The 13,327-nt window shown below is 47.1% G+C and overlaps 1 protein-coding gene across 2 annotated transcripts in view; it reads left to right on the top strand.

Moving 5' to 3' along the window:
* Positions 1–6,320: 6,320 nt before the first annotated feature.
* Positions 6,321–13,327, top strand: part of ELL (elongation factor for RNA polymerase II) — a 71,547-nt gene continuing 64,540 nt past the window's right edge. For both annotated transcript variants that reach the window (XM_018557483.1, XM_018557482.1), the window contains exon 1: positions 6,321–6,499. In XM_018557483.1, the coding sequence (XP_018412985.1) occupies positions 6,371–6,499 (129 nt within the window). In that variant the 5' untranslated portion in view covers positions 6,321–6,370. The remainder of the gene's footprint in view (positions 6,500–13,327) is intronic.

Below are 13,327 nucleotides of genomic sequence, written 5' to 3'. Positions count from 1 at the left end.
TACGCCAAGGTGGGAACGAGACCATTGAATACAATGGGATTTATATTTTTGAGCGTTTTGTAGAGCGTTCGTCGAGCGTAGAATGCGCTACAAAACGTTCAGGTGTGAACGAGGGCTAAATCTGGATACACACCAGGCCCATTCCGGCCCATTCCCACTGAATCAGTTCAGAATTCAATCCCTGTGTATCCAGATTTTGTGCAGCATAACATGTTGGGTAGTTAAACATCTCTGCCCTGATGAAGGGACCCTGCGTAGTCCCGAAACGTAGGATTATGCGATATGCGTGACGTTTAGTCCAAATAAATGAACTTTTTTTTTATTTAATTTACAAAGTGCTGGTGATTTCTATCGTTCATTTAGTAATTAAATAGTACATGTCTATAGATATCTGTACATCAGACCAAAAAGAGGGACAACTGATGAGGTAAAAGGGACAGAGGGATTTGCCTCCAAATGAGAGACAGTTGGGAGTTAAAGTGTTGCTCCCATAGTTGGGAACCTCAGACAGTTTAGAGCAGTGTTTCTTAACGGGGAGGCCATGACACACTGGTGTGCTGCCTGAATTCATCAGGGGCGCGGCAGCAAAATGAAAACAAAAATGTACAAAATGTCAATGCCCAAGCATCCCACCGCTCCCATGCCTACATGCAGTAGCAACATTTTCAGCTGAGGCCACCACAGCGTTGTTAGTGACCGATGACATCATGGTTGCTAGGAATCTAAGGGGTAGCTTATAGGACACCTGCTCGCTCCTTAGAATCTAAGGAGGTATGTTAATGCATAAAGCAACATTTGAAACAGAACAGAAGGTAAGTTTTTGAAGTTTAGATAATCACAGATATACATAGAGTGTGTAAGAAACTTACCCCGTATGGCTCCGGGGCCGCGCACGCGCACTACGGGCCTTACCAGCTCCCTCCGGTGCACGACGGACCGTAGCTCCTCCCCCGGCGCATGCACAAGAGGCTCCTTAAGCCGCGGCCAAACGAATATTCGGCGTCCTACTGTTTGTGACAGTGAACGCTAAAGATTTACTCTTTGCAACAGCTGACCGCACAAAGGGACCCAGGTTTCTCCCATACTACTCCCACTTCGTATGGAGTTTCTGTGGCTGAACAGGGGAACCGCTTGACAAAACAGCAACCCGGATCCTCAAGTGCATAGGGACAGAGACTCACAGGCTGTATTCCACTACTACCACCTACTGGGAGACTTCCTGGCTGAGACCTCCACAACCGCAAGTACCCGTGGGCTAACTAATATACTGTTACTTAGTTGTACACAAGGACTATTCCTACAGTAAATGCGGGTCTATCCCTGTTATCCTTATTATTTGTGATAAACGTTTCCCACACCTGGGACATCCTTATATTGAATTAACTTAACTGGAACTTCTATTACATCAAAGCCTGTGTGTGCATGCTTGAGGACTTAGGAAGTTGCTTATGACAAACTTATTGAGGTATCATACTTACCCAAGTACCTTGCTGTTCCATAAACCTACTACTGAGGGCCTTTTCCTAAAGTTGAATTATACGTTTCCAGGCTGTTAGTAATCCTGCATATCACCTGTTTTTTCACCACGGTTAAATGATGTTACCGGTCTCATACACATCTCTAAGTTGCTGAGAGAGAGTATATACGAGACCGCCCACTGACTAAACCGTGAGGTACGCTTCTCCGCAGTTGCTATCCTAGGCGTGCGTTGCAGAGTTGTTACAAAACAGTAGGACCTCCCGGTATTTCCAAGACCTTGACTTTAGTAAAGAGCTACTTCTGGTGGCCTGGGATGTTTCGCACTATAAAGGAATACGTCGCCTTCTGTGAGACTTGTGCCACGTGGAAAACATGAAAAGAAGAGACCCTATGGACTACTGATGAGTCTTCCCATTCCTACCCGGCCATGGGAGACGATATCGATAGATTTCATTGTGGAGTTACCCCCCTCCTCTGAGCACAACACTATAATGGTCGTCGTAGATCTTCCTACAAAGATGGCACACTTCACTGCCCTGAAAAAACTCCCATCCTCATCTGAAACTGCCGACGCCTTTATGAAAAACATTGTGAGGCTACATGGAATGCCAGCATCCACACCCACCAACCTTCCAGCTGTGGAGGTCTACGTAACCAATCTCCGGGGGCTGGCTGAGACCCTCCGATAAAATATTGAAGAAGCTCAAGCAGGCCAGAAAAGGTTCTACGACCTTCGTCGGAGGCCTTCACCCCAATATCAAGTTGGGGGCAAAGTGTGGTTATCCACAATGAACCTCAGAGCAAGGACTCCATCCAAGAAATTGGGCAAATTATATGTAGGCCCTTACCCTGTGGAGACAATCATTAACGAGAATACTGTGCACCTCACCCTTCCGCAGAAGATGAAGGTACAACCAACCTTTCATGTATTCTTACTCAAGCCCTATCAACTGAATCGTTTCCCTGGTAGAATTCCTCCTCAGGCTCCGTCCGTCCTGGTACAAGGTGAAGAGGGATACGAGATAGAAAGGGTACTGGACTCCCGAAGATACCGACGCCGGATCCAATACCTCATAAGATGGAAGAATTATGGACCCAATGAAGATTCCTGGGAAGATGAAGCTGATGTCCATGCACCTAGGTTGCTGAGGGAGTTCCACCGCAGATATCCGCAATCTCCATCTCCTTATCTGAACCTCAGAGGGATTCCCCTATGGGGTTCCTGTAAGAAACTCACCCCGTATCGCTCCGGGGCCGCACACACGCACTACGGGCCTTATCGGCTCCCTCCGGCGCACGACAGACCGTAGCTCTTTGCAACAGCTGACTGCACAAAGGGAACCAGGTTTCTCCCATACTACTCCCACTTCGTATGGAGTTTCTGTGGCTGAACAGGGGAACCGCTTGACAAAACAGCAACCCGGATCCTCAAGTGCATAGGGACAGAGACTCACAGGCTGTATTCCACTACTACCACCTACTGGGAGACTTCCTGGCTGAGACCTCCACAACCGCAAGTACCCGTGGGCTAACTAATATACTGTTACTTAGTTGTACACAAGGACTATTCCTACAGTAAATGCGGGTCTATCCCTGTTATCCTTATTATTTGTGATCAACGTTTCCCACACCTGGGACATCCTTATATTGAATTAACTTAACTGGGACTTCTATTACATTAAGTCTGTGTGTGCAGAAGTGGCTTATTGAGGTATCATACTTACCCAAGTACCTTGCTGTTCCATAAACCTACTACTGAGGGCCTTTTCCTAAAGTTGAATTATACGTTTCCAGGCTGTTAGTAATCCTGCATAGCACCTGTTTTTCACCAAGGTTAAATGATGTTACCGATCTCATACACATCTCTAAGTTGCTGAGAGAGAGTATATACAAGACCGCCCACTGACTAAACCGGGAGGTACGCTGCTCCGCAGTTGCGATCCTAGGCATGTGTTGCAGAGTTGTTACAGAGTGTATGTAAACCCTAACAATGAACTTCCCTTATTCAGGGCCCTCTTTGAGCACAGGCAGGGGCAGACTGACCATTGAGCCAGGAGAGGGCACATCACTGTAGGAATTAGGGACCTAATTAGTATTAGGCTTACTGGGGACCTCGGCAGCCTTCCTGTGAACCACAGCGCCCATTTACAGCACCGGCCACACATCTTCCTGGGGAACCCCACCACCACCTGAAAGACCCTCCAGACCCCTGTTGACTCCCGCACAGCCCTCCTGACCCCCCGCACAGCCCACCTGGGACCGCTCACAGCCCTCCTGAGACTCTGCACAGCGCACCTGAGACCTTGGACAGCCCACCTGAGACCCCGCACAGCAAGCTGCCACCCTGGAGCAACACAGATAATGTAGCTTTGTAATATTCTGCATTGCTGTATAATGCCTTGCTCAGATTTGTACTCCTCTGTAGCTGGTGGTTCTGACTTGCTATATAATATATTGCTGAGATTTTTATCCCTTCTACAGCTTGGAGTCAGTGGCAGAGCTACCAGTGTCCCAGCTGTGACTGGGCCTTGGCACTCCACCACTGTCCTAAAATCATTAGTCTGGATTGTTTTTGAAAAATGTCACACAAACAAAAAGGTATCAGTAATTGGTATCGGCCAGTACTTGAGGAAAAGTATCGGTACTCAGTCTGGAAAAAAATGGTATCGGTGCATCCCTAGTAGGAATGTTGGGTCTGCTATGTGACAAGGCTCCTCTTTGCTCCGTCCACTCTGAATAACCAGTAAACAGGACCGTGCACTATCGCCAGGCTCCGCTGTAAGGAATGACCGGCGTCTCCAGCCCTGAGAGCCACTCCAACCCCCCACGGCTTATTTCTGTGCTGCTAGCTGCTTTGCCTATTAAGGGAGCGCGGAGCTGAGCCAGCCTGCTAATCATGGAGTTGCAGCCCTTGGAGTTCAGTGACTGCTACCTGGACAGTCCCTAGCTTCAGGAAAGGATCTAGGCACACGAAGACTTGGAGAAAGATGGCAAGAACCTGATCGCTGCCAGCAAGTGTGAGGGAGACCTGGCTGCACAGTGTGGGGGATAGTACCGGACCAGGGGGAAGGATGGCACACGACAGTGGGGCATGGCACAGTATGGGGAGATGGTACACGACAGGGGGGAAGGATGGCGCAGTACAGGGGGAGGATGGTATAGTAAATGGGCATGATGACATGGGGGAGGGGCGGTAGGACAGGGGGGAAGGATGGTACATGATGGGGGGAGATGGGACAGGGGGGAGAGAATGGCACCGTACGGGGAGAGGGGGAAGCTTGGATGGCACAGTACACAGGGGAAGGATGGCATAGAACAGGGGTAGGGTGGTACAGTACATGTATTGTAAGTCTGCCCCTGCACACGCGGCTCTGTTCTGTTTACTATGCGATCGGCATCGCATAATGTTGCTCCACCCCTGCCTACGCTGTGCAGTGTGACCGTATGACATCTCAGGCAAGGTCACATCTACCTTTTTTGGGGGATGCTGTGGCGTGGGGGCAGGGCGAGGGTGGGGCATGGCAGGTAGGGGCCCAAGAAAATGTTTGCCTAGGGTTCACGCAATATTAAAGATGGCCCTGCCCTCATTTGCTACCTTTTAATCTGTTAGATATTAATAATTTAACTAACTTTCCATTATCTACAAATAATAATTACAATAAAAAGCTCAAGCCTAAAACGTTTGCAAAAATAAGCAAAAACGCCTGTACAAACAAAGAAAAAGTGCCTAAAAATGACCAATGACACTTAGCTCAAGTGTGAATAGGGCCTAAATGCCTAGACCTTTAAAACAAACTGCACTTATCTCATCACTCCCCTCTCCACAGATTTATTGTTACTGAGATTGGACGATACCTCTTTTGCAGGGGTAGTCAAACACTGACCCTCCAGCTTGGTGAAACTACAAATCCCATCATGCATCTGCCTCTGGGAGTCTCGTATGTCGCTGTCAGTCTTGCAATGCCTTATGGGATTTGTAGTTGCACTAATGCTGGCGGGCTAAAGTTTGACTACCCCGCTCTATTGTTTACATCCAGTGCTGCAATGCTCAGAGGGAGCATTGCAGCTGGCCGCACCTGCACATTACAGCCCTATAGACTTCTATGGGGCCATGTCCCAGGGAGAGAGACATGGCCAAGGGAGTCTTGCAGCGCTGGATGCCAACATACAGCAGAGCTTTGGATCTTGGTAAGTATTGATCTGCAAAGATGTAGTTCTCAGCTAACAAGGACCTGAAACCAAGCCTTCTTCATTCGCTAGTATTTATTATTATTTTTAGTGCATCACTTTACAATATAAGGAAGACATTACTGTTACAATACAGGAGAAGATGGTAAGGCGGGCCCTGCCCGTGAGAGCTTCCAATCTAAAAGAGGGTTTAATCTGGGCCCCTTTAATCTCCTCCCTCTGCTTGCGCAACTGTAGTCAGGAAGTAGTTAAGCGAACTGGCGTGTTGTTTTCCCAGAGCACATTCCTGACACTACGAGCCAGCTGATCTCTCATCTGTCAGGCTTCACATGTTTTTATTTGCATAGCCCGCCCTCTTCAACCAAGCGAACGTCTGAGCCCTATTCTGTGTCCGCCAATCATGATCGAAGTTCAATAAATGGGCGGAATCAACAGCTGGCGTTCCGTCGCCCCGCCAATCACTTCTATAACGAGCTGAGCGAGGCTGTGAACTAGAAAGGAACTAGAAAGTCCACGCCCTTTTCCGCTCAGTGAAGCCAATCAGCTTTCAGCGGGTGCTGTAGCGCCCGAGGAAGTGGATTATTGGTCACTTAGTGAAAAGGACGTCTTCCGCAGCCAATCGTAGGAGTTGCTTAAAAATGTAATGTAAGGAGGCGGGGCGCGTAGGGTGAGCAGCGGTGGTGGTAGGAATGGTGTTGTTAAGATGGCGGCGCTGAAGGAGGAGCGGAGTTACGGGTTGTCTTGTGGAAGGGTCGGAGGGAGGGTGTCTGTCTTCCACGTCAAACTCACCGACAGCGCCCTACGGGCATTTGAGAGCTACCAGAGCTGCCAGGTACAGGGGGGGCGGGTAGCCTTGGGACGAGCAGTTGTTGGGTGACCTGTTCTTACGTGGGGTGCATTAGCTGTGCGTGTGGAATGTTTATGGCTTCTAGTGTTGGAATGTGGTCATGGTGTATGTGGCTGTTCTTCATATTTCTCCATTGGGGGGTCCTGGTTAGCATGGCTGTTCTAAGTTGCTTGTAGGAGTTGGGTGAGCTCCATATAAGGCTGTGTTGTAATGCTCGCATTGCAGCCCCCCTCTGTCTGTTGGTCACTGACCTGGCCTTCCTGCCTGCCACTAAAGTCTCCAACTAATTCTAGCTTTCTATAATAGTATATTGGATTTCACATAAGAGTCCACTATGTATTTAGCTTGTTGGATCTATTGGATATTCTGATTTTATTATAGGGCGATGGAAAGTGCTTTATGTACCTGCAGGACTGTATAGAGTGACCAGGCCTTTAATCCTTTGTACAATGGGCCTGAATATGTCCCTTTTTAATAACTCACTTTGATTTGTCGTGGTGGTTGCTCCATAGCTTTGTAAAGGAAATTCACCCCACCCCCGCAACTGTTAACCTGATCAGAATGCCCTAACTCAGGAGTGGGCAAGCTCCAGCTGTGGTGAAACTACCTATCCCATGATGCATCTGTCTGTGGAAGTCATGCCTGTGAGAATTCTGTAATGTCTCATGGGATTTGTAGTTCCACAACAGCTGGAGGGCTGGAGTTTGCCCACCCTTGCCCTAAGTAGCCATCTAAATCCATGGTCATGTGACACATTAAGAGTAGAAGGCTCCTTGTCAGGTGTCCACTTTGTTGCGTGGGGTTGAGGACATTTCCTATTGGCTGTTCAGCACCCAGGTCCGGCAGTTGCATGATAATCTCATGAAGGAGGGCGGCATTTAATTGCTGACTTTCATTAGCGAGAAGAGGTGCCGGCGAGGGACACAGGACAGCCGAATCAGGCCTAGTTCACCCTATCCCTCACTGAAATGCTCAGGTTTAGCGTGTGGGCTAGAATGGTATGACAGCTGCTGTGCGTCATTTTGAAGGATCACACTGTTTACTTTTTTTTTTTTTTTTTTAAAGGGACAATAAACTCGGGGGTTACATCTTAAAAATGCTTTTAAGGCCCTAACTATTAACAAAACTGTATCTTATTTGTGTATCACTCGGCTGTAGATCCTCGAATCATCTCTGAATTCATGCTGACACTGTCCTTCCTTCTGGAGGGTGGTTACTTTTATTCCCCACGATCCCTATGTGTTGTAATGTAGCCAGCACTCCAAGCTCACTCCTGTGATGGACTACAATCTAATATTTAGTTTACTTTTGATGGTGTAATGGGTTGCACAGTGTTGGGTCCCAGGCTCCGGGGAGGGGGGGAGGTCGGGGCACTTACTGTTTAAACATTCCCTCCATGTCTTCTGCTGAAAGGTTTAGCCTGGATGCCTGGATAGTCTCCGTTCCCCGTTGCGGACACCCGTCGCGCTCACATCCCCGGCACCCGTCATGTAAACGGCCCGGCTAGATGTGAGGAGCGCCGGGATTGGAGGGGAGCTGGGCCGCGGCGGCGTGCGCGTTCGGTGGGCATGGCGTGCGCTGCGTGAGTGTGGAGCCGCGAACAGGCAAGGTAATAGATAGCCGAATAATCGACGATCGAAAATGTTGGTAACGTTTTCCATCGTCAATTTTAATCGACTAAATCGAATCGTTGTTGCAGCTCTAGTGGCTACTTTACAACACACAGGGTCCATGGGGAATAAAAGTAGCCACCCTGCAGAAGGAAGGACAGTGTCAGCACCAATTCAGAGATGATTTGAGGATCTACAGGTGAGTGTTACACAAAGATAGTTTTGTTAACAGTGAAGGTACTGGAATGTATTTTTAAGATTTAACTCCTGAGTTTACTGTCACTTTAAGTTTTATTTGGAATGAACAAACTGCACCCCATTTAGGTCCATGCACAGCAGTGTGGTGACATGCGGTGCAACAGCATGTCTGCATTTTTTTGCAGCTCACTCCACTGCACGTCACACCTGTGTTGTATTGTGATTGGGGCACCATTGTTTTCTATGTGTTGTAGCGGTGACTACTGCTGTTCAGCTACTCAAAAACACTAGTCACCACTTCTGATGTGAATGAGTCCTCAGAGAAAAATTACTTCCCTCTACTGGGAACACAGCAGGTAAAAAATGAGCTTCTATTCCTTCCTCACTCTATCCACAGCTCAAAAACATGGCTTCAATTGTTTTTTGTTTACCAAAATAACTTCATAGTATGACAGTTGGGACCATCCAACAGAGGTAGGGGCCACGGCCTTCTCAAAAGAGGGCTCCAGCATACTTCAGGAGATGCCGATATTCCCTAGGCTGGTGTAGGTGTGGCTTCAACTAGATCCGGTGAGGCAGTTCTTTGTTCAAGTTAAGTTTATGAAGCCAAATGCCAAGGTAATAATGTTTTACAAGCATAAGCTAATTACAGAGTAAATATAACCATAGTAACAATTAAAAAAATTGCAATGGAGTATAAGCAGTTCCCATATCAGTGAGGCAATTCTTTGACCTCTCAGTAAGTTGTTCAGATGCTGGCCATTGGACTGTGGTATATGCCAATGGTGTAATTTGGGAATTTGGATGGGCTTTCAACAAGTTATTTACATTAGGTATATGTCCAGCCAGAACTCGGCCTTTTGGCTAAGATCAAGTGTAGTATCTGTTCTTATCAGTCAAAGATGCACCGGTAGCCAATTGCCAGTGTAATTGTCTGAGTACTGGAGGAGGTTGCAGACCCCAGGTTAACGACTCTTCGGTAATGGGTGCGCTTGGTGTCGTACCTCTGTAAGGTGCTCAGACTCCTGATAATGGGCAGATCCGAAACTTGATCGAGGCTGGAGGGTTGGGAGGCGGCAGAAGCCCGTGGTGTTGTGCCCCTTGGGGGTGGCGTCCCAGGGGTGCTCAGAAAGTCACAGGGTCCGGGACCTACCCTCATGATGCACTTGGTCACACACCACATTGCATTTTTCTACACAACACTTCTTGGACAGGCCTTATGGCTAGACCGGGGCAATTTTTTTGCACTCGGCCCCTAGGGCCTGTCAGCGTGGTGCACTGGAACTTATTATTTATTGCACCTTATGCACGATACACGATTGGCCTTTTTTTGGCATTGACCCACAGATGCTGATGGTGCAGGTTTCTTCGGGGCCTATTCCTGACGCGAGCAGATTCTGTGCCTCCTACGGGGTTCTCTGTCTCCTCCCACCCAGGAGGGGGGTTTCTCTTCGGGAGATCCCCCCTGCCTAGTACTGTGAGGGACCTGTTTCGGCAGGTCCCCAAAGGATTGGTGGTCCACTGGCCTTCGGGTCGGTGGACTAACAGTCTCAACCCCTGTCAGGAGCCTAACCATTGTCCCTGAAACAGGAAGTGATGAAAAGTCTAGGGATGAACCAATACCGTTTTTTCGTTATCAAGTACTGATCTCGCATTATTTTTTTAAATTTATTTTTGTCAGCACTTGCCAATACCGATACCGAAGTCCCATTAACCTCCCTGGCAGTATGATTATGCAGGATTTTAGCATGCCAAAGCGGTACATTGTTTTTCATGGCAATTTGTTGTTCTGTATTGTAGACCTGTAATTCTTAGTAAATCTTAGGAATAACTCACCTAAATCTGTCCAAACAAGAGTCCAGTAGACATCCCGGGTATGATAAAGTTTGAAACACGAAATCATAAATAATATAGCAAATAATTATGAATAATAAGAAATTATAATATAATTTAAAAAAATGGTCCAGTAAATGGGAATTGTGGGGGCGCTGCCTGATCCGTACCACAGTCAATAGAGTGCAGTAAAAGTGCAGGCAGGGCACTAGACAAAGCTCTAGGGACAAAATTTGAAGTGAAATAGTTTGATACATATATGTAATTATAGTAGATTACATTTGTATTGTGTGTATTCTGTGTAAATGTCATGTTTGCACTTTTGAGTGACACTTTTGCGCAATCCCGAGTGTGGCTCGGGGTTACCGCTCTTGGTCCTGAAAATTAACCCCGAGCCACACTCGGGGATACCGCCAGGGAGGTTAAGGAAGCCAGGCAGCGTCCCGATTAGCCTGGAAGCCAACTCCATGCTCCCTAGTCAGCAGGTGCCCAGGAAGCATGGAGCCGGCTTTCTAGCCAATCAGGAAGCTGGGCAGGGAGTCATTACCCACCCCCCCGGCTTTTTGATTGGTCAGGAAGCCAGCTCCAAGCTCTCTGGTGATGAGGTAGCTTGGAGCCGGCTTCCCAGCCAATCAGGAAGCTGGGCAGCTTGTAATGACTCGCTGCCTGGCTTCCTGATACCGGAAGTTCCGGGATTGGGATAGGCATCGGGAGCATTTGGGTGAGTGTGAGTACTCTCCCCAAATACTCAGTATCTGGACTGATATTGATACTAGTATCTCTGCATCCCTAACTATAACCTGGCTGGGGTTCCAACCATTCCTCACTCAAAATAAAAAAAAACATGTTTTGACTAGAAATGCACTTTAACCACTTGCTGACCGGGGTGTTAAACCCCCTTTTCCATCCAGGCCATTTTTCAGTATTCCGCGCTTTAGTATTTTTGACTGACGTTTATTCCGTCATACAACGCTGTACTGAAATGAATTTTATACCATTTTTTGGGAACAGATGGCGCTTTCTTTTGATGGTATTTAATCACCAATGGGGGTTTTATTTTTTACTATATTAACCACTTCCGGGCCGGCCGTAGTAAAAAAACGGCCGGCCCGGAGCTCTCTAGATCTGAGCGGGGCGCGAGCGGGAAACGGCCGAAATGTAAAAACAGGCAGCGATGCCTATTACCATACAAGCGATCCGCCATACAGCCCATACATACAATCGGCAGGCTATAGAGCCGCCGATCGTATGCATGTGAAACAGCTGGTAACGGCTGTAAAGAACAGGCTGTTTTTTTCTGCCCGTGCGCACGCGCTAGTGGGTGCGCACGAGCAGGAAAAAAAAGCCGTCTGGAGACGGCAACCCACCGATGCGACTGTGCCGTCCGTCTGTTTTTTCACAACGGGCGGACGGCAACAGGTTAAAGAATTACGAAAATTGTGTGTGTGATTCATTGGCAGCAGCTGTAGGAATATAGACTTTGGCATATTAATGATGAGGGGCCATGTTGGACCCAAAACGTGATGTAGCATATGTAAGAGTTAGAGACTAGAATTACTTTCCTTAGTCATATTGTTGCTATGAAAAATTGAATTGCAGTTGATGAAAAATCTGCCACAGGGATTGCAGCTATTTGTTAATTCTTTGCTGAACAATAGTTTTTTTCATCTCATTTTCTACTCTTATTATCCAATACATCTGCTAGTGCTCATGGCACACCAGTGGGTTGTAGTTGTATGGAGATGTAATGAAATGAAACGTCTGATCAAATAGCCCAGGTCCCCTCCCTCTCTACAAATCACCTACTGTTCGTTGGTGTCATAAAGTTTCATTTATACTTGCCCTACCCCCACCTTTAGCATAGCTGGGCATGCCGTGGCCATCTTTCTAGGAAGGTTCTTGGGAAGTGCAGAGCAGATGAAATCCTGTCCATAGCAAGAACATCTTATTAGTGAGTTTTTGTTTTTTTTTCCGCCCTGTGTTTCCCATGATCTAGCGTGACAACATCCTTACCCTGGAACCATGAACAGAAGACAGTTGAGGGAAGTATAAACCCTCATTTTTTCTTATACAGAACCTTGGACTGAACAAGAAAAAACACTTTGTTTCCCCATCCACACTAAAGCTGAGTACAGTCAAGTTTAAATTTTGGCTAGCTCAGAAGGAATTGGCTGAATTGATTAGTGGGTAGCCCTATCTTCTCAACAAACGACAATCATTCGATTTACTTTTTTATGGAAGGGACATGCTGGAAATTTGTCAGCTGAACAGTGCTTGCAGCCAGTCGACGGCAAGCACCGGTCGGGTATTCTGACAGTGGATGGTGTTGCTGTCATAATACAATATACACAGTGGGAAATGCCTTCATCCATGCTGTTATCAAAGATGGAGGAATTCGTCAGTTTTTGTTTTTTTTTGAGGCTGAACGAAGCCACCTTATACAGTGTGGCTGAAGGATCCCCCCCTACCTGACTATTATAGCGTTGGGTGTCCTACTGTCAGAATACCCAAACAGTGACGGTAAGCTGATTGGCTGCTGTCACTGCTTGGGTGAGAATTTTCAGACCAGCTCCTTCAATAAACATTGACTTTGAAAGGGAAGGGGGCACACACACTGGTTGAATTTCAGCAGAATGTGTGCTGCAGAGGTACTGAGCAATAGTAAATTGCTATTGATGACTGCCTGCTGGCTATCGCTGATTCCACTTTAGAATTAGAAGTCCATCACAAGTGTACAGCAAGTAAAGTCAGAAGCCCTGATCTTCACTTGTTCTGGGTCAGTGACCATGTATGGACAGGAAGCTAGCATTATGAGAAAGTCCAGCAATAGAGGGTAGCCATTGCACTATATGCAGCTTGGATTTAGCTTTTTCACCACTGTGGTTTTACTGTAATATGGCACTTGTACAAACTCCAAAGTGTCATCCATTTGTTGGGAAAGCTATCAGATGTATTGATTGTTTCTTGTGATTTAGCTTCCAGTGTGTATAGCAAGCGGTCTATTACAACTTGGCACAAGTGGCTAAAGTCCAGAATGTTGAAGTTCAGACCCTTTGCATGGTTCCTATGGTCTAATGTTTATTTGGGTGGTAGGCTTACCAGACTACTTGACCAAGTGACCTTCCTGGTTTTGTAATCCAGTAAACATTTTGATTCTGGTTGATGAAATGAC

Source organism: Nanorana parkeri, unplaced genomic scaffold (genome assembly GCF_000935625.1).
Source record: "Nanorana parkeri isolate BGI_ZX_2015 unplaced genomic scaffold, ASM93562v1 scaffold286, whole genome shotgun sequence".
Classification (NCBI taxonomy): domain Eukaryota; kingdom Metazoa; phylum Chordata; class Amphibia; order Anura; family Dicroglossidae; genus Nanorana; species Nanorana parkeri.
Note: the sequence above shows the minus strand (reverse complement) of the source record. Positions and strands in the feature narration are given on the sequence as shown.